The sequence below is a fragment of the Littorina saxatilis genome, linkage group LG6, assembly GCF_037325665.1.
Source record: "Littorina saxatilis isolate snail1 linkage group LG6, US_GU_Lsax_2.0, whole genome shotgun sequence".
NCBI classification, from domain to species: domain Eukaryota; kingdom Metazoa; phylum Mollusca; class Gastropoda; order Littorinimorpha; family Littorinidae; genus Littorina; species Littorina saxatilis.
Genome location: NC_090250.1, coordinates 18253685 through 18276071, shown reverse-complemented (window position 1 = coordinate 18276071; position 22387 = coordinate 18253685). Strand labels below are relative to the sequence as shown.

Genomic DNA, 22387 nt, shown 5'->3' with positions numbered 1-22387 from the left:
TGATTGCAGAATCAAAAAGGTGATGGGGGAGGCTTCAATCTCATACTCTCTTCTCATCATGCTGTCGGACAGAGTGTACGCTGTGCGCGATCCCTACGGCAACCGCCCGTTGTGTCTGGGAAAGTTGCTCCCTGCCTCTGCCTTTGGCAAACACTGTAAGTCATAAGTTATGTTGAAGTAAAAGATGGTAAATTGAAGAAAAAAATGTTGACCTTGTTGGAAATGTGTCTTACTGGCTGCACTTACTTACTTACTGTACTGTGGTAGGGAGGCCCGGCGGCCATTTTCATTTTTAACGTTTTTTCCATAACTTTGGCCATTCATAAATCAACGAATTATGTCTTTATTCTTCTGAAATTTTGTAGATATGCTTAATATAATATTGTCTATGGGATCCGAAAATTTTAGGGATGTAGCTCTATTGGAAATTTAGTTAGGAAGCACCAAAGTCGGGGAAAATGTCCATCACACCAACCCCAGACCACCTTAGAAAAAGTTGTGCAGAGCACTAAACACAAAAAAAGTTCTTTTTCATCCACTGTTTTATTAATTGTACTTATTGAATGTTAAAACGCATGTATATAGAAATTATTTGCGAAAAAAGTAGTTAATGAAGTCAATTTAGCCAAATTAAAAAATGGCCGACATCTTCTGAATACTCTTATTTCTCAGATATGCAGATCTTCACTTTAACATGATTTATTCACCTAATATAAACTTATAATATATCAAATTAAAGGAAATTAGCTGCTCTTCATAGTTAAGACATATTCAATCAGATTTGATGGGGAAAAATATCAATTTTAGTTAGAATAATGAAAAAGTAAATATTACGTCACATAAAAATTCTTTCAAAAACCATTAAAAATAAAAAGTTTGTTCAAAGCAGAGACACCAACGGCAAGTCACAAGGATACTATTTGTTATATGGACCAAACTAAAAAATAAAGTAACCAAACAAGTCTTAAAAAAAAAAAAAAAAAAAAAAAAAAAAAAGTTTAAAAAAATCAAACGGCAGATCTGTCAACTCAATTTAGCAGCACAACCAGTGCATAACTTTTTTTTTAAATCACAAAAGGATAACACCTCCATCATGAAGTACATTAGAACTTTCAATAACATACAGTACTGAATGTGCAGCTTAATCACAGCTCGTTTTCATTCTCGCCGGCCTCAAACTGAAGACTCAGATGGTTGAAATCTTTGGTGAGCACCTTACTCTTCTGCACTAGTCCTGCAACTATCTTCTCGTGAACTTTCATGTCAACAGTTCCTTGTTTGAGAGTTTTACTTTTAATCTTATCTCTCAGGAACTTCACCTTGGTTTCGAGTGCTAGAGCCAGCAGTTTCCTCTCTTTTAGAATTCCCTTGCTGTCCTTTGACCAGGTCTGCCTACCCTCCAACCTGCCTTTGACATAAAAGATGACAGTTCCTCAATCTTTTCTTCCAGAAAACTGTTCAATCTAAGCTGTCTGTCAAGTCGGTAGGCAAGCAACTCTTTTTCGATATTGCAGCTCACCAAATCCCTGTCGAATAAAGTCTTGCCTTGACGAAGAACAATCTCACAGTCACTCTCCGGCACGTCGACGGCACAAGGAGCAGGGATGGTTGAAGGGGCCACAGGGGCTGGCTTCTCTGGAACAGCCACTATTCCATCTTGTTCAGAGATGCATTTTGACAAGACGTCAAGTTTCCACACGAAAGGCTGACACAAAAAGTCAAACAAGGCCGAGCAGTTCTTTTCAGTCGGTCGTCTGTTGTAGTTACTCACAAGCTTGACGTAAACCTTTTTCACACGCCCACACTTTGCTTGCACGGAAGTTGGAGACCTGGAGTTGAACGCCTGAGTGGTGAACTTCATCAGCCAGAAGTGAAGAACTTCGAAGTAGCGACTAAGACAGGAGTCGTCCGGAAGAGTAACTTTGCCACACTTCTCCACATTCTCAGCCGAGAGCGTGAGAGAGATGCAGGGTTCGTACAGAGTCCTTGAACCCTGGAAAACTCCTTGAAAATTGGAAAACCTTTTCCAGGCCTTGAAAAGTGCTTGAAAATAGAGTTTTGTTAAATAGTCATTGAAAAGTACTTGATTTTTCCAAATTGTTGTCTATACATTTCGTCAGCAGCTTGTCTTATTTTAAAAAAAATGCAACCCCCTTTTTTTTCGTCAAATACAGTACACATTTTGGGAGAATAAAAGATCGAGTGAAAACGAAAGCAGATGAACTATTACTAGTCACCCGTAGTTGCTTCCCTTCCCGGAAGTTGGCAAGGGAAACAACTACGGAATGACTAATAGAAATTCACCAGAAACTTGATGACTTGAAAAACTGAAGGTAAGCTTGGTGCTTTGCATTAATTTGGGGAAAATCATGTCCTTGAAAAGCATTTATTTGGTCCTGGAAATGTCCTTGAAAACTCCTTGAATTGTATCAGCTCTGCCCTGCAGGAACCCTGGAGATGAAGTCCCCATTTGTGATGTCTCGCAGTGTGCCAGCATTCTCCCCCAGTGGTCCTGATTCAGTTGTTAAGCAGCCGCTGAGAAGAGAGGTTCCAGGTACAAGTGAAAACTTGGTTCCAACAGCCTTCTGATCAGGGATGCAAACAATCTGAAAAACAAAAGAACATACATGTAAAACATAAAACAACTATATATTCAAGCCTAAAAAATATTAATAGAAACAAAACATTTTGTCTTTCTTTCTAATTAATTCACATACGACAGTGAAAAGATGTAATAATAATAATAATAATAATAATAAATGAGCATTTATATAGCGCAACATCATAACTTTACAATTATGCTCTTTGTGCTTGACACATTTAAAAGGAAAACACAGTTATACAAGCATTTACATCTACATTCATAGTCAACAACGCTAAATTAAAAGCATACACCATCAAACATACATTACAAAAGATTCTTCCACTAACTAAGTAATAAAAACATGAATAAAATAGGTAGTGAAAAATCACTAAAACAACAAATACACTACATGTAGCAGTGTCTCCAGCTGTATGGTAGTATCCCAAAAAGAACAGGAGTTGATCCCTTATTTACCAATAGTAACAACAACAATTTAAATCATCTGCAGCCATGATTCATATTCAGCAAACTTATTCTTCTACGTACCCGGGTATTCAGCAAACAAAACTGGTACAGTGCTCAGTAGCTATTGTGATATGACACGTTTCATTCCTGAAGTGCCACTCTGATCCATTAGATTTGTTACCATCCAGAAGAAAATATCAAATTTACAGATTTATTGTAAATATCTCATCAATCTTATGTTTAATGAGATTCAGGATGCGTTTACTTAAGCTTACTTTAAAAAACAAAACACAGCTCGATCAGCGAAACCTCGGGATTGTCCGACAGTGGTATCGCCCAAATACCGGGGATGATGATCTCCACATCAAAATCGAATATGTTGCATCTAAGCCGATTTACAAACACAATTTAACCTTCGATAGCTTGAAACACTAGAACTTAGTTATAATTTGATTTTCATTTAAAACTAATGCATATTTCGACAGAGAAACAGTTCAGATCAAATACATACCCACTCGACGCCCCCACAGCAGTTAGTTGACTCGCCCGCCATTACACATTCTGCAGCTTGGAACACAGCAACTCAGTCTCCACTCGGCTTTGTCAGGAGTGCGATTCGACGCTCAAATTCTTGAAAACGCTCGCGTTAAAAAAACGCTCCGATTACAAATGAGAAACTTTGGCACAAGAAAATTCAAGATGTTGACGATCAATACGCGATGCGTTGAACTTCGAACGATGAATGGAACAACTGTGAGCTCTTCGTTTGAAAATGGTTCGTGTGTGATATGCTACAGTGCTTCCCATTGGTTCAACGCTTGATATGACGTAAACAAAGGGGAGATCGTTACTTGTGCCAAGTTTCATTGGTGAATTATATATAGTTTGCAAACGCGAACCAACCAAAAACGGGTTGTTTTGGGACCGATTTAGAACAAAGCCGTGGCTTGGGGCCAAATCGCTGCACAGCGAGCCAGCGGCTAAGTCCGACGCACGCGCGCGACGCTTTGGGGCATTTTACACATCCAAATACAACTATGTTAACACATTTTTTGCACATCAAACTTAGATGAGTGTACTAAGATGACTATACTCAAGAGCAATCATACTTTATTTGTTTCTAATAAAAATTCAAATAAGCACAATTTTGAGTTGAAAACAGCTCTTTGTACTCTCTGCTTGACTGCCGGGGCCGCGGAGAGCGTGAGCCTCCCTAACTGTGGTACATGTACAGCCCAATTTAAGAATTTATCAATTTAAGAATTTACAACCTACCTTTCTTGTTTTTTGACGCCCAATTTAAGAAACCTCCCTTTTAAATCCAAAAACAAAGAGACTGCCAACGTTCCAAAATTCAGAATAAAAAAAACAAGAAAGGTAAGTTGTTGGAACGTTGTGATTATTTTGAGTGAACAAACAAATATCACACAAAACTTCTCTTCATGAAATTCAGTTGGGTCGACATATTTGTGAGTGTAACGTAATTTCCTCTCTTTGAAGACCAGGCTTTTTCAAATTTTGTGTTCATGGTCTCTGTAAAATGACTGCCATTTTAAGACTCCCTTTTTAAGACTCCCTTTTTAAGACTCCCTCCTTTTTAAGACTCCCTCCTTTTTAAGACTCCCTCCTTTTTAGGACCCTATTTTCTCAGTTTGTTGGACGTCTTAAAAGGGGGGTTCGCCTGCCAAACGGTTGTGTGACGTGTCTAGTGTGTTGGCGAAGTGTCTTGTGCTTGTCACTTCTCGCTTTCAGCCCTCACCGCTGGCTAGCACCGTCTGTCCTTTTTAGGACAATGCGAAAAGAGAGCAGAATGCGTCAGTCTCTCCTGCCAGTACAATAACCTCTCCACAACAAGCCCTATGTAGTGCCTCCATCGCGGCGACAGGCGTAAACTGGGTACCGCAAGGCCCCAGGCTAGACTACAAGGACTCGGAGGAGGTTGGCCCCTAGACGTGCGGCATGCGGGCCCACCGGTGTGTGGAAACGCCCAGGTGCCCACGAACCAACCTCCAGCTATGGGTTAAATAGCCGGGCAGGATAGGCTCGTCAACCCTGGCAGGCAGCTATCCTAAGAGAAGACCACTCTGAATTCAAAACGAGGGTAGAGGAGGCTCATCATCCATGGAAGGAAACTCGTCTAGGAGAAGGAAAACTCCGAAATGAAACCCACGCAGTCCCTCGAAGACGGAACGGCACTGGCCTTTTTTAGGCGGGGAGCAGACCGGGTGCCTACGCTATCCTCGACAAATGGTTGTGTCATCAACGAATCAACGTGATGGTGTCATCTTCATGGATGAAAAGGGGGCTCCACTGTAATTGTGTGTGTGTGTGCTGTGCCTTCAACATTGTAATTTTTTGGGTCTCATTTTATTTGGTGAATGACCAGAAGGGAAACTGTGTGTGTTTCAGACGAGAAGAAGCAGTACAGTGACAATGAGTTGGACGGCTGGGTTGTCTCTTCAGAATCGTGTGCCTTCAACGCTGTGGGGGCGGTCTATTACAGAGAGGTTTTGCCCGGTTGGTATCCCATTGAATTACATTTCCCCTGAAAGCGGCGTATGACTGCCTGATTGGCGTGGTAAAAACAGTCATACACGTAAAAACCCACTCGTGCAAAAACATGAGTGAAAGTGGGAGTTTCAGCCCATGAACGAAGAAGAATTACATCTCATTTTCATTATCATTTTCATTACTTTATTGTCCCATCGCTAGGAAATTCGGGTCGCTTCCTCCAAGTGGAAAGCTAGCAGCAACAGAGTCGCGCTACCCAGGTGTGTGCTTGTTTAGGTGTAATCAGCCACCTGCACTTATAGCAGAATGACTGAGGTCTTTTACATGCCACAGTGGTGACACGGGGATGGAACATGGATACCGTCTCTGAGTCGGCACATAAAGTTGACGCATGTCCGTCCTAGCCAGGATTCGAATCCGTGACCCTAGGATCACAAGACCAGTGCTCTACCAACTGAGCTACCGGGCTCCCAGCTTCTCTCTCTTTTACATAGTTCTCTTTCTGTGTCTCTTTTGCTTGCTTTTTCCTTTTCTCTCTTGTAATCAGCGTCTGAAGTCTCTGCTTCAGTGGCTCGTTTTCTCTAACATTCTCTCTCTCTTCTTTTTATCTCTTTCTTTGTTCTGTCGGTCTTACCTCTCCCTCTCCTCGTCTCTCCCACTCTCAGCTAGAGCATCATGCATAATTATACACAACATGTGGGTTCAAATCCCGGCCGCAGCTGGTGGGTAAAGGGTGGAGATTTTTCCGATCCCACGGGTCAACGTATGTGCAGACCTGCTTGTGCCTTGATCCACAGAATTTTATTTCCAATTAAGCCTTTTATTCCAAAGGCGTTAGTGTGCGTACATTCTGTGACATTTTTTCCCCCCAGGTGAAGTGGTGGAGATCACTAGCCAAGGGTTTAAATCCAAGCTGATTGTGGAGCGGCCCAAGGGAAAGTTGCCCGCATTCTGCTTCTTCGAGTACGTCTACTTTGCACGGCCTGACAGCCTCTTTGAAGGTGAGCAGGGGGAGCAAAATGGTTCAGACCTTGGCCTTCCATGTGGAAGGTTAAGGGTTCCAATTCCAGCTGCGCCTAGTGGGTTAAGGGTGGAGATTTTTTTCAGATCTCCAAATGGTCAACACCTTGGCAGATCTAGTGCAGCGCCATATTGCCCTTCTTGTGTACAGAATCAAACACAAGCCCAAGTACACATGAAAAAGATTCTGTAATTCATGTCAGAGTTTGATGGGTTATAGGAACATGAAAATAACCAGCGTGCATCCTGTGAAAAGGGGAGTAATGCTGTGTAAATGGTGGTGAAAAAATGTATTTTTTACAAGTAAAATGACTATTTCTAAGAATACTCACCTCAATTTAACTAATAGGAGTTACCTTACTTACGAGTGCTATCAAGACTATTAGTTAAATTGAGGTGATGTATTCGAAAGAAATATGTATTTTTTACAAGTAAAATGACTATTTCTAAGAATACTCACCTCAATTTAACCAGAGACCCTCCCACCAACCCCGCTATTGACTTAATAGCTTCGAATTGAAACTGGGGATTATGGGCATTGGCACATGCGCAGAGAGGTACCACCGACAAAGGGAGACTACTCCCCTAAATGGTATACCGACGGAAATCTAGAGTTAGCGACCTTGTTTACAGTCTAGTACTGGTAACATAGGACGCTTCTCAGTCTAGCACTCGTAAGTAAGGTAACTCCTATTAGTTAAATTGAGGTGATGTATTCGAAAGAAATACGGTCATACACATAAAGACGTACTGGTGCAAAACACAAGTGTACCTGGGACTAGCAGCCCCTGAACTCTATGAACCAGAATGCATAAAAAATGTGTACAGTGGATTACCCCCCCCCCCCCCCCCCCCCCACCCCACCCCACCCCCTTTTTACATTTAGTCAAGTTTTGACTAAATGTTTTAACATAGAGGGGGAATCGAGACGAGGGTCGTGGTGTATGTGTGTGTGTGTCTGTCTGTCTGTGTGTGTGTGTAGAGCAATTCAGACTAAACTACTGGATCGATCTTTATGAAATTTGACATGAGAGTTCCTGGGTATGATATCCCCGGACGTTTTTTTCCTTTTTTCGATAAATACTTTTGATGACGTCATATCCGGCTTTTTGTAAAAGTTGAGGCGGTACTGTCACACCCTCATTTTTCAACCAAATTGATTGAAATTTTGGCAAAGCAATCTTTGACGAAGGCCGGGGTTTGGTATTGCATTTCAGCTTGGTGGCTTAAAAACTAATGAGTGAGTTTGGTCATTAAAAATCGGAAACTTGTAATTAGAATTATTTTTTTTATTAAACGATCCAAAAATAATTTTATCTTATTCTTCGTCATTTTCTGTTTCCAAAAACATATAAATATGTTATATTTGGATTAAAAACAATCTCTGAAAATTAAAAATATAGAAATTATGATCAAAATTAAATTTCCGAAATCGATTTAAAAACACTTTCATCTTATTCCTTGTCGGTTCCTGATTCCAAAAACATATAGATATGATATGTTTGGATTAAAAACACGCTCACAAAGTTAAAACGAAGAGAGGTACAGAAAAGCGTGCTATGCAGCACAGCGAAACCACTACCCCGCTGAACAGGCTCGTCAGTTTCACTCCGTTATGCACAAGCGGCGGACTACGGTCATTGTGAAAAAATGCAGTGCGTTCAGTTTCATTCTGTGAGTTCCACAGCTTGACTAAATGTAGTAATTTCGCCTAACGCGACTTGTTAGACCTCCAAACATTTCAGAAAATCAGGTCTTAGAAAGGAGGGAGTGTTAAAATGGGGGTAAATTTCAAGAGGCTATGAACAGAAACTCTGAGCAAGGGAATTTCTACTGTAGTAAGAAACTGTTTTGTGTCATGCAGGTCAGATGGTGTACACAGTGCGGAAGCGGTGTGGCAAACAGCTGGCCATGGAGGCACCGGTGGAGGCAGACCTGGTCAGCACGGTGCCAGACTCGGCCACGCCCGCCGCTATTGAGTACGCCCACATGGTCAGTAGTTGTGTGAGAGAGAGAGGGAGAGAGTGTGGGTGTGTGTGTATGTGTGTGGTCAGCGCGGTGCCAGACTCTGCCACACCCACCGCTATTGAGTATGCCCACAGGGTCAGTAGTTGTGTGAGGGAGGGAGAAAGAGAGTGTGGTGTGTGTGTGGTCAGCGCGGTGCCAGACTCTGCCAAGCCCACCGCTATTAAGTATGCCCACAGGGTCAGTAGTTTTGAGAGACAAACACAGAGCGAAGGGGAGGGAGGGAGGCTAGGGAGTGTGAGAGAGAGTCAATGACAATACTTTATTTAACGAGGGTAATAGAATTTGCTTTTTTACATCTGGCTCTAGTCCGAAAGAGGGACTAGCCTTGATGGCTAATAGAGAGAGTAAGAGAGAGGTTGAAAGGTAGAGACGGAGACAGAGATAGACATACAGTCAGAGATCCACTGCGTATATGAAGAAAAAAAAATCACCTTTTTTTCTCCAACAGTTGGGCATTCCCTTCGAGAATGTGCTGTGCAAAAACACTTACGTCGGCAGGACATTCATCCAGCCGACCACACGGTTACGACAGTTGGGCGTCGCCAAAAAGTTTGGTCCGCTCTTTGAGAACCTGGACGGCAAGCGCATCGTGCTGATTGACGATTCCATCGTGAGAGGAAACACAATGGGGTCCATCGTGCGTCTGCTCAAGAGATCTGGAGCCAAGGAGGTGAGTCGGTGAAAGATATGTTGTGTGAAGTGCTATAACCTTGCAGGGGTCAAAACAATAGATGGTGTTTGGAAATAACTCTCTGACGGGCCTAGTGGATTCTTCTGCTTCTGCGTTCGTGGGCTGAAACTCCCACGTACACTCGTATTTTTTGCACGAGTGGAATTTTACGTGTATGACCGTTTTTTACCCCGCCATTTAGGCAGCCATACGCCGTTTTTGGAGGAAGCATGCTGGGTATTTTCGTGTTTCTATAACCCACCGAACTCTGACATGGATTACAGGATCTTTTCCGTGCGCACGGGGGTGTTCGGACACCGACTGAGATACATCCCCGCCCCGGGCCTAGTGGATAAGACGCCGGGTTCCCATGCCAAAGGTCGCGTGTTCGAATCCCGGCCGCGCCTGTTGGGCTAAGGGTGGAGATTTTTCCTATCTCCCATGTTAACTTATGTGCAGACCTGCTAGTGCCTTACCCCCCTTTGTGTGTACACGCAAGCACAAGACCAAGTGCACATGGAAAAGATCCTGTAATCCATGTCGGAGTTTAATGGGTTATAGAAACACAAAAATACCCAGCATGCTTCCCCCGAAAACGGCGTATGGTTAAAATAATGAGTGTACCTGGGAGTTTCAGCCCATGAAGGCAGAAGAAGAAGAAGAAAATAAATCTCAAGATTTTCGAGCGTTGTGGCAGAGTAGCGTCCCACACACTGAGGCAAGCTGGTCAAAGTGAGGCCTTCTTCTTCTTCTTCGTTCATGGGCTTAGACTCCCACGTTCACTCGTGTTTTTAGCACGAGTGGATTTTTACGTGTATGACCGTTTTTATCCCACCATTCTGGCAGCATACGCCGATTTCAGGGGAGGCATGCTGGGTATTTTTGTGTTTCTATAACCCACCGAACTCTGACATGGATTACAGGATTTTTTCTGTGCGGACTTGGTCTTGTGCTTGCGTGTACACATGAAAGGGGTTAAGTCACTAGCAGGTCTGCACATAAGTTGACCTGGGAGATCGGAAAAATCTCCACTCTTAACCCACCAGGCGGCAGCGACCGGGATTCTAACTCACGACCTCCCGAATAGAAGGCCGACGTCTTACCACCACGCCACTGCGCCCGTCTTGATTCTGCCACCGTGACGAACAACTTTCTCGGATGTGTATGTCAAGCTGTGTGCACTCCATATGAGTACAGTTTGGCCGGCTTTGCCTCCAAAGATTACACAAGGGTTTTGTGCCCTTGCTTTCATTACTGCATAGCTGCCAACCCTCCCGGATTTTCTGGGAATCTCCTGAATTTTACAACTTCTCCCTGCTCATACTCAAGACTAAACGGTCCCCCTGGACCCCCTGGCTCCTGGATTTTGACTGAAAACATCTGCAAAAATGAAAACTGGACAGATAGTCCAGAATGAAAAACTGATCATGTACCAGAGATCTACGTGGTTTTCCACTTAACAACAGTTTGGTTATCTGTAAAATGTATTGATATGTTTGGCTTTGAAATACAACATGCTTTTGTATTCCTTGTGTTAATGTTGAGGCAACTGTTCATATTTCAGCGGTTCCTAGCAATCCAAGGCAAAAGGGGCAGGATATTGTTGATGTCTTAGTAACACAATTTTTATTTTCAGTGAAAATTCAGTGTTGAGCCTGCATGTTCACAGCAACACAGCAGTGATTTTCTGTGAGTAATGAAACACGGTGAGTTGTCAGCGAATTTCTTATTTTCAGTTGTTCATATGTTCTTTTTTATGTGTTTATTAACAGGTACACATTCGTGTGGCATCGCCACCAATCAAATACCCCTGCTACATGGGCATCAACGTTCCAACACGTGAGGAGCTGATCGCTAACCTCAAAACAGTGGAAGAGATCAGAGAATACGTTGGTATGTGGAGATCGTTTTGTGTGGTGTGTGTGACTGTATGTGTGTTTGTGTGTGTGTGTGTGTGCATGCGAGCTTGTGTGTGTGGGCGTGCGTGTGAAAGCATGAGTGTGCGTGTGTGTGAAAGCATGAGCATGTGTGTGTGTTTGTGTTTGTGGGAGGTGATTCAGGCATCGGTTTGGATGGACTACAAGTTTAAAGAGGTAGGTTTTGAGGGGTAGGATTGATAGGGAATGACGGACACTTAGTGGGATACTGTTCCAGACGGGCGGGGCAGAAGCAGAGAAATCACGTTCATCATTGGCTTTTGTGTGCGCATTGTCATCTATATTTAGAGGGCATATTGTTTCTTAAATGTTCTTTCTTTTTTTTTCTTTTTTCTGCAACTGTAAAATTGTTAAAACAATTGTTCTTGTTGTTGGTGTTTTGCAGGAGCCGACAGTCTTCACTACCTGTCCATAGAGGGTCTGTTGCAAGCGGTGGAGGAAGGGTTGGACAAAACAAAACCCTCCGGACACTGCGTCGCCTGTCTCACTGGAAACTACCCTGTTACTCCAGAGTGGTAGCACCCGGCCCCCTCTCCCCATCTTCAAGTCCTCCCCTCCCTCCCTCCCTCCCTCCCTCCCTCAACCTTTTCTCTATGTATTTTTCACTCTTCTGCGTTCACTCTATACAAGCAGTGCAGAAAGGATGTAGACTTAAAAAATACATTGACGGACACGGTGTTGCCTGTATTACTGGAGTATCCAACCTGACCCCCTCCCCCCTTTTTTCCCCCACATCCTCCCCTCCCTCCTAAAACCATTCCTCCAAGTATTTCTCAATTTTCTGTGATCAACATGAACAAGTGGTGCACAAGGAGGGACATAATTAGGCACAAAAAAAAAATAGGTCTGTTTACGGTAACCCGACCGACCCTAGTTTTTTCGCGCAACCCTAGACTTTTTTTTGGCATTTGGGGAAGAAAAAAAGAAGAAGAAGAAAAAAAACACGTAAAAATATGGTTTTTTGGAAGAAAAAAAAAAGAAAAAAAAATCCCGACCTACCGACCCTATTTTTTTGGCCTATGTTACCGTAAACAGACCTATTTTTTTTTTTGGCCTTAAACCCCACCGTTGCCTGTCTCACTGGAAACTACCCTGTTACTCCTAAGTGGTAGCTCTTGGCCCCCTCTCCCCATCTTTTCAGCCCCCCCCCCCCCCTTTTCCCAGATCCTCCCTCCATCCTCCAAACGTGTCTCCTATGCCCTCAATCTTCTGTGATCAACATGAACAAGTGATGGAGGACAGGGTTGAAACAAAACCCTACGGACACTGTTTTGCCTGTATTACTGGAGTATCCACCTCCCCACCCCCTCCCGCTTTTCCTAGATCCTCCCCTCTCTCCGCCAACCTTACCTCCTGTGCCCTCAATCTTTTGTGATCAACATGAACAAGTGATGAAAAAAGGGGTAGACAAAATAAAATCCTACAGACACTGCATTGCCTGTCTCACTGGAAACTACCCCATTACTCCTGAGTGGTAGAACCCCCCCCCCCCCCCCCCCCCCTCTCTCCCACCCAACCCCATTTTTTGCTCTTTGTGTTGTCATTCTCCTTTTTCTTCTTCGTTCATGGGCTGAAACTCCCACGTTCACATGTGTCATTCTTCTGAGATTAACATGAAGACGCGGAGGAGGAGCAGGGTGGACAAAACAAAACATTACTCACTTTGTGCTGCCAATCTGACAAAAACAACCCCGTCACCGTACTGAGATTTGTTTGAATTGAGAAAGTGAATGCTGAAATATTATTGTTGTGTGTGCCATTTTAAAACTGGTTGTTTTGTGTGGTTTTTTTTATCTGGATACCTGGGTTTTGCGATTATTACATGGGTGAAAGTAGCCCATCAATTGACTGAAATCCGTCAATCTGAAAATAAGTCTGACGGAAATTCCGTCAATCCGCAATTTTTATTATTTTTTTTTTTTTAATTTTTAAGCGGAACGCGTTTTTGAACTGCTATGCGGTAAACCCCGTAGGTGAGGTTTCTTCGCTTTCGGATTCGCTCTGCATCACGATAAAAAAAAAATTCTCGCGTTTTGGCAGGCATTACAGCAGTCCCTGCAATGTACGGCCCCCGGCGTGAGCGGACACCTGACATGTACGGACACATTTGCTCGGCACGGAGTGTTTTCCTTCTATATTTGCCCCCCCTTAAACGGACACCTGCAAAACGTGGACGCGGACACTCATTTTCGGTCCCAACAGCAGGTCATACCTCCAATGTACGGACAGACCATCGTCAAATTTTCACCACAACAAAATCGATAACAGAGCAGTCCGGCTCTTGGTGCGAAGATCACAGCCGCAATGGTGCGATGACAGTCACTGATAACTTGAGTGCATGTGTACCCATCAGGAGGTGGGGTAGTTTTGGTCAGGAGTGAAGAGTACATGCGAAGATGCCAACATGAAACTGCACTGAGCTCTTTATTCTTGTCTGTTGGACGTAAACAACAGAAACCACAGTCGATGAAGGTCCTGAGCGAAAGTGAGTGAAAAACCGGCCACAGTTCTCAGCATCGTGTGTCTGTGTGTAACCTCTTTCATTGACAAGATACTCTTGTTTCCCCCCAGCCTTGACCAGTGAGTCGGTTGCCTAATCTATGAACCCTTCAGTTGTCTTGCTTTGTCAAAAGTTACGACACAGTCAACTGGTTTTGCTCTGAGTGAACAGTGCAGCTGGCCTCAATTTGCTGACACCTCTCTGGCCACAGCCCCCAACAGTACATGGCTGGAGGGAGTGAGAGAGAGGAAGTGGGGGGTGGGGGGTGGAGGGTTAGCTGGCTAAACTCTGTGGGGTGTCCGGTGTCACTGCATGTCAGCAGGAAGAGCATTGTAGAGAAATAGAGAGGTGTACTCTTCCACAAAATTTCCAAGCATCAGTTGTCACGGCTTGGGGTAGGCATTAGTGAGGGAGAGTGGGAGCTGTGTTATGTACAGTGTATTTCCGACTGAAGAGTGAAAAGTCACTGCCATGCCACATGATCGGCATGCAGTCAATAAAGCCAGACAAGAAAAAAATAAATTACATGATTACGACATGCAGCTCTATCTGCTGCTATTTATTCAAACTGGTTTTCAAGCTTATTCTTGCAAAGCATCTGCACACGCTCCTCTGTGCTGTGTTTGTGTGGCTGCTTTCGTATGTCAGCGCATGGTGAGTGTGTTCACTGCCTTGAGGATTTATTTTATTTCTTCTTTTCCACACTTTTCAAACAAATCCTTTTTACAAAACGTTTAAAGAACTATTAGGAGTTTATTGTTATTGTTTAGTAGCCACAAGAAGTGATTAGCATAGACTCAATCCTGTTGTTTGTGTGTCTCTGTGCGAGTCGAGTGTATGGCCCGGGGGAGGGGGTGGTGTGGTCACCCCTCCCGTGACCGGACACCTGCAATGTACGGACAGTTTTGCTAGGGCCCAAGGGTGTCCGTTCATGAGAGGGACTGCTGTATGAAGTGGTGACACGATTTCTGCGACAAAGATACCGGTTTTGACGGAAAACGCATGGACAGATCTTATTGATGCTGGTCTAGCCAACAAATGGCGATGGGACTGGTTGGAGTTCATGAAACTAAAACTGTGTGTGATAATAGGCCGTGAAAGGTAAATATGCGCCGAAATGGCTGCAATCTACTGGCCGTATAAAATTTCATCTCACACGGCATCACTGCAGAGCGCCTAGAACTGTACCCACGGAATATGCGCGATATAAGACTCATTGATTGATTGATTGATTGATTGAAACTCAAGTGCTTTTCCTTGAGAACTTTGCACTATAGTATAAGAGATGCTACTGCTTAGTTGCTACTTTGTGCAGTGCTACATCATGCTGTTTGCATGTGTGACATTCTGTTTCATCATTTATTTCAATGCCAGTCTGGCAATGTTTGCTTCTTATAATTAAATATTTCGAACTTTTATTTCAGTTGTTCAGTTGTTCAGTTTCTATTTCATTTAGTAATTGGCTGTTGTCAATGTTAATTGTTATCAATTGTGTCGTTGTGTTGGAAGATGCAAGTGTGAAAAGATACAAAAGAAAAATGATTACTTCTGTGAATTGTTTTGATTTTGTTTACCCTTTTTACCATACTAGCAGTTAAGCCCGGCTTCGCCCGGGAGTAAGCGGAGTCCTGTAGCAATTTAAGACGCTCGCTATCCCATTATCATTAGCTTTACCTCCTTTGTTTGGATACAAAAAAGTTATCTCCCTTACCTTCTAGAAATTTCCGGAACTGTCCAGTTAATTTTTCTTTCTTCATTTCTTCCCCTCATAGGAGCAATAGCGAGTCTCTAATATCACTGGCATGATGTGCTTGCTACAGGTGAACAGTAGGCACTGAACTGGTCTTGCGCCATATAGGCTGTATTCAATAAATGGGAGGTCCATAATCTGAGAAAGGAAACAATGAATCAAGAAACTAAAACCCAGGTGCACATCTGCGGCACCTAGGGAGTGTACGTGCACACTATCTTGTTCCTGCCTCTTGCCATCTCAGAGGTATGGCGACCACAGACTAAAAAAGAGTTCCCGCAGTGGGGCACTGCGGTTATGAAATTAAAGGCCCCTCCTGTTTTTGGAACCGCAGGAGCTTTCTAGTTTGCTGTTAGGTAGATTTTTGGTTCCTCTTTCCTGTCATGCTCTCTTTTTCTTCATGAATTCTTTTCTTTTTTCTGCCTTCTTGCTCATTCACCTGTATTTTTTCCAAAAATCTCTTCTCTTGCCGCTTGTCTCGCGATTCATGTATAGTTTAATCTGTTAGTGTTCTGATGTAAGTCCAGCAGTAGATAGGTTAAGCCTATTTTAACATACTGGAAACTGGTAATCTTCCAGTAGGTATTAATTTAGTTTTACTAAAGCCTGCTGGGACACAAGTAATGGGTTAGTGCATTTGTAAACAGGAATCGCTTGACAAGTGGCCCCCTTCATCCCCCCCTTCCTCGTCCTGATATGGCTCTGCGTAGTCGGCTGGACGTTAAGCAACAAATAAACAAACAAACAAACAAAAAAGAGTTATCTCCCTTACCTTCTAGAAATTTCCGGAACTGTCCAGTTAATTTTTCATTCTTCATTTCTTCCCCTCATAGGAGCAACAGCGAGTCTCTAATATCACTGGCATGATGTGCTTGCTACAGGTGAACAGTAGGCACTGAACTGGTCTTGCACCATATAGGCTGTATTCAATAAATGGGAGGTCCATAATCTGAGAAAGGAAACGGTGAATCAAGAAACTAAAACCCAGGTGCACATCTGCGGCACCTAGGGAGTGTACGTGCACACTATCTTGTTCCTGCCTCTTGCCATCTCAGAGGTATGGCGACCACAGACAGACAGACACACAGACACACACACAGACAGACACTCTCTTTTATTATATGTATAGATAGATCATTAGAATCTGAAGGTATTTTTTTGACCTGCATGATAGTGACAAAAAGTGTATTTTTTTGCCAGGAAAGGCCACAAAATAACAATGTATAATGCAAAAATTCGTTTTCGGCCGGGGGGCGTTGCCCCCCTGGACCCCCTAACGGGGCAGGGCCCCGTACCCCACCAGGGCCTGGGCAGCCCCTGGACCCCTGCCTCAAAAAATTTCAGTCAATTTGATTTTCATAGCTTTCACCCATGTTATTACTAACAGTGTTATTTTGTGTACCTGTTCAGTCCAGCTGGTTGTCTCTGTTGTGAGTAGGTATAGCTAACCTCTTGTGAATATTGTGTGCAGTAGTTTGTTTATTTATGTGTTTCTTGTGTGAAATTGTATAGATTTTTGAAGTGCTTATTAAGTGCTAGTTTGCATTGTGTTTCAGCAGGTGGGCATATATACAATGAGAATAGATCTTCTTCTTCTTCTTCTGCGTTCGTGGGCTGAAACTCCCACGTACACTCATGTTTTTTTGCACGAGTGGAATTTTACGTGTATGACCGTTTTTTTACCCCGCCATTTAGGCAGCCATACGCCGTTTTCGGAGGAGTGAGAATAGATAAATAGATCCCTGCGCCTTGAGTCCGAGTCTGGAGATAAGCGCGCGATATAAGACTTCATATAACATAACAAATAGATGAATTCCAGAACTAACTCTGTCGTCGGGTTTGTATGGGTTGTGAAAGAGTGAACTCCCTTGAATTCCCTTGCTTTTTCAAAGATAAACATCCACAGTGGTACCTGCGATGAAAGGACACCCTTGGGACCAGCCAACAGTGTCCCCACATTGCAGGTGGCCTGTCATGACAGGTATACTTTGGTAGAGATAATATATGATATAAAAAGGGACAAGAGTTGTCCTTTTAAGGGAGGTGTCCTCTCATGGGAGGGTCCACACATCGCAGGTACTGCTGTACAAGTGTTTCCTGTCCATGAGTTATATTTTCCTTCGTGACATTATAGGCCCATTGCAGAAACTCAAGTTAACAACAGCATTTCTACTCAGCGCGCGCGGTATGAGAATCACGGGTCGTAACTCTCTGGAATTGGTCATCCGCCGCCATGTTGGATGCCTTGCACGATCTCTGACAGTGCTTGAGCGTTGGGTGGCGACTCGACAAAAGTGAAAATGACACGTTGTGTGGCCAAAAACTGCAGTCAGCAGGCACACTTTAGGATCCCTAAAGTTGTTTACCATCAGGGTGACAACTGGAAGGAAGTTACTGAGCGGAGAAGACGATTATAACTGGTTATTTTTTGCTGTGTGCAGTGCGCTAATCAACAATTGTCCATCGGTTGTGCCTTTAGAGTGAACACTGTGATAGGATGCTTTGAAAATTATACTTTGCAGTAGTTACCTGAGCTGCATTGTACCTCATTTGCCTGTCTTGAGAGCTTTATCTTGTGAATTTTGGTGCACTGTCTGCATGGTAATTTGAGATAAAGAATAAATAAATGAATATAATAATGTATTCTTGCTTTACTTTTTATGTTGTGCTGTTGTGTTAAAAAGGCAGATCCCCTTTGGACTCATGCATGCACAGTTTTCTTCATTTTGTCTGCATACACAGTGAAATACGCAAAAAGAACAAGAGTGCAATGAAGAAAACTAACAAAGACGGCATCCAATATGGCGGCGCAAAGAGAGTATGAGCGGAGTTGTGCCCCTTAGGGCTAAAGCTAGCCGATCCATTTGATAACGTCGCGCCGAGTAAGAAGAATGAATTGGACCTATAGGCCAGTCACTCAAGCAAGGGGGTGTGTCTGAAACCCCAGGACAGAAAACACGTGTAGATGTTTGTCTTAAAAAAAGCAAGGGTACTAACTCTTTAACAACCCATACAAACCTGACAGAGTTACTTCCAGAATTCGTCTGTTGAGTGAAAGTGAAAGACGATTTGTGCCTGAGAAAGAATACTCACTACTGTGTTTATTTAATTGCCAATGTTCTTTTCAAACAAGGGTGTGTAACGTAAGTAAATGAGAATTACAGTAAGATTGATTCCTGTGAAAGTAACATGACTTCACATTCCGGTGAAGTGCATCTTTTGGCACAAGGTTACTTCTCACGCTGAATTCAACAAACTTTACCGAAGTCTGTGACGAGATTTAAAAGAAAAATTTATTTTTATTTTTTCTATGTAAAGGAAGAAGTTTTTTGTCATCTCAGAAGTTCTTCTTTGTATTTTGACGTATAAGTGTCATACTCGGCTAATTAATTGATCTCCAACTCTGTAGCAATTAAGCCGTTGTACTGCTGAGTGTTTCTCGTCTTTCAAGGGTGTAGCACTGTTATACAGTATTGTTTCTGCTGTTAACAAACATTGATGAAATTTCCCGCAGTGGGGCACTGCGGTTATGAAATTAAAGGCCCCTCCTGTTTTTGGAACCGCAGGAGCTTTCTAGTTTGCTGTTAGGTAGATTTTTGGTTTCTCTTTCCTGTCATGCTCTCTTTTTCTTCATGAATTCTTTTCCTTTTTCTGCCTTCTTGCTCATTCACCTGTATTTTTTCCAAAAATCTCTTCTCTTGCCGCTTGTCTCGCGATTCATGTATAGTTTAATCTGTTAGTGTTCTGATGTAAGTCCAGCAGTAGATAGGTTAAGCCTATTTTAACACACTGGAAACTGGTAATCTTCCAGTAGGTATTAATTTAGTTTTACTAAAGCCTGCTGGGACACAAGTAATGGGTTAGTGCATTTGTAAACAGGAATCGCTTGACAAGTGGCCCCCTTCATCCCCCCCTTCCTCGTCCTGATATGGCTCTGCGTAGTCGGCTGGACGTTAAGCAACAAATAAACAAACAAAATTGATGAAATTTATTCATTTGCTTGAATATTTCACAAGGTGTTGCCGAGGCATTATTCACATGATGGCATGTGTCAGACTGCATTTGTCATAGTTATTAAACTGTTGTTTATACTGTACATGTAATACAATGAGACTATTTTCTTGCACTATAACAACATTAGAGTACATTCACTTGTAGTATACTTCTCATTGTGGCGTCTATTTTCAATTTTTTTTTTATCCATACGAACACGAGTACCCCCCGCGGGTTAGGGGGAAGAATTTACCCGATGCTCCCCAGCATGTCGTAAGAGGTGACAATTGTTCGCGTACTCTTCGCCTACGACAGGGGCAAGTAATCCTCCCATGACTGGCGCCAAGCTGGCAATTGTTGTGTTTTTAAAGAGTTATAACTGTTTCATAGAAAATCATAGATAATAAAACATGCAAAATGTTGATTATTTGCACTCAAGAGAAACAGAAAATCACAAGAAGAAGACTATTGCATTATTTGGTGATTAGAAGATGAATCCTAAAGTAAGCAATTTCGCTCATTTCTCCTTAAAAACTTTTTATCCACACGCCAGTGTATGTGCGAGAACCACTTGAGTGAGACTTATAAGCATCAAATTTAATTACAGCGCGTCAAAAATTATACAAACAGATTAATGTATACACCAGTAATGCATTTGCCAGTCAAGGGAAAGCAAAGTTTCGCACAAAAGAAAATATTAGCTCCCAAACATTGCCTCCACGCACAATGGACTTAGAAACAATGGCCGCAAGAACCGAAGGAACCGTTTTTGACTCACTTCGGGAAGCCAATCCTCTCAAATGCATTCGTGTGCACACTATTGAAGCTACAGAATATGAATCAAGTTTACTTACCACTGATATCTCTCGTCTGAAGCTGGATATATCCAAAGAAATATGACAGAAAAGCACTTCAAATCGGTGTCAGAGAGCAAGCGAACAACAACTTAGTACGGGATGGCGCGAGGTCACGCTGACCGAGCGCGGCCCGCGTAGCCTAAGAGTTCACGCGAGCGGCCCTCGCTTCGCATCTCTGTATGTATGTCTCTGGTAATACATTGTACTACGTTGCAAGCCCCTGGAGCAATTTTTTGATTAGTGCTTTTGTGAACAAGAAACAATTAACAAGTGGCTCTATCCCATCTCCCCCCCCTATCCCCGTCGCGATATAACCTTCGTGGTTGAAAACGACGTTAAACATCAAATAAAGAAAGAACCAACACGAGTGTATAGGACGTTGAAAACGAGTGTGCTGTTTGAGGCATTGGCCAGTTGATTGGGATGTAGCCAATCCTCCCTCCGGCCCCCCTCCCATCCTCCTTTACTTTAAATATATTCTAAATTGTTTTTGGTGATGTTCTTTCCACACCATTTTTGTTAACTCTTGTTTTTTTTCTTTTTGTGTGTGTGTTTGTTGTTATTCATGATCCGGATTCTATCGATATGTTCTGTGTTCAGCATTGGGAGCAAATGTGGCCCTGACCACAGGTGCCCTGACCCATAAGGTGTTCTGTCAAATATTTTCCTGAAAAGCTCAAAATACATACATACATGTACGTCTTTTAAAAAAAATCTATTTCTTTTGTGCAGGTATAATTTTGTCTTTGGCAGCGTTAACTCTCTTGATGCTGAGAAGTATGTTTACTGTTCGTCGGCATGAAAGTAATAACTTACGGCATTGAAAGGCTTTTGGTATGTTTATGCATTTATTAGTTTTCATAATAAAATATGACACTACATTTTGAAGAATGCATATTACTGCTTGTCTGCTAGTCACTGCATTACCAGTAGCACACACACACACACACACACTAGCCAAGCACTTTCCGGCCCATACACACTGACATGCACACACACCACACACACACTAGCCAAGCACTTTCCGGCCCATACACACTGACATGCACACACACCACACACACTAGCCAAGCACTTTCCGGCCCATACACACTGACACACACATGCACACACACACTAGCCAAGCACTTCCCGGCCCATACACACTGACACACATGCACTCACACACTAACCAAGCACTTCCCGGCCCATACACACTGACACACACATGCACACACACACTAGCCAAGCACTTTCCGGCCCATACACACTGACACACACATGCACACACACACTAGCCAAGCACTTCCAGGCCCATACACACTGACACACACATGCACACACAAGATGGATAAACAGACACACACACACACAGGTATAAACAGTATTTCCATCAGTTTATCCTTCAGAAAAACAGCAGTTATATAAAAGAATAGTTGCATAAAATTAACACAGTGGTTTTACTCGACTCGATCAATGCGATTAGAGTATAATCGTACTCAACTCGATCAATGCAATAAGAGTATAATCGTACTCGACTCGATCAATGCGATTAGAGTATAATCGTACTCGACTCGATCAATGCGATTAGAGTATAATCGTACTCGACTCGATCAATGCGATTAGAGTATAATCGTACTCGACTCGATCAATGCGATTAGAGTATAATCGTACTCGACTCGATCAATGCGATTAGAGTATAATCGTACTCGACTCGATCAATGCGATTAGAGTATAATCGTACTCGACTCCATCAATGCGATTAGAGTATAATCGTACTCGACTCCATCAATGCGATTAGAGTATAATCGTACTCGACTCCATCAATGCGATTAGAGTATAATCGTACTCGACTCGATCAATGCGATTAGAGTATAATCGAAAATTTCTTATTAAATTTTCATTTAATTAATATACTTACCAACTCACATAAATAGCATTAACTTCAGTTTGATGCGTAAGACATTGAAGTACTAACCCTGGAAACAGGGGGAGGTAACTCCCAAAACAAAACAAAACCTTGACAACAAGGTCCTGGTAGTTACCTCCCCTCACCGGCCGCCCGCGCATGCGCGGCACATATCGCCGGTATA

At 42.9% G+C, this 22387-nt stretch overlaps 1 protein-coding gene across 6 annotated transcripts in view; it reads left to right on the top strand.

Annotated features, from left to right (window-relative positions):
* LOC138968664 (amidophosphoribosyltransferase-like) overlaps positions 1-21196 on the top strand; it is a 50480-nt gene extending 29284 nt beyond the window's left edge. For all 6 annotated transcript variants that reach the window (XM_070341259.1, XM_070341261.1, XM_070341262.1 and 3 more), the window contains 7 exons: positions 10-155; positions 5459-5566; positions 6433-6561; positions 8445-8572; positions 9057-9278; positions 11051-11171; positions 11601-21196. In XM_070341259.1, the coding sequence (XP_070197360.1) occupies positions 10-155; positions 5459-5566; positions 6433-6561; positions 8445-8572; positions 9057-9278; positions 11051-11171; positions 11601-11734 (988 nt within the window). In that variant the 3' untranslated portion in view covers positions 11735-21196. The remainder of the gene's footprint in view (positions 1-9; positions 156-5458; positions 5567-6432; positions 6562-8444; positions 8573-9056; positions 9279-11050; positions 11172-11600) is intronic.
* Positions 21197-22387: the final 1191 nt, after the last annotated feature.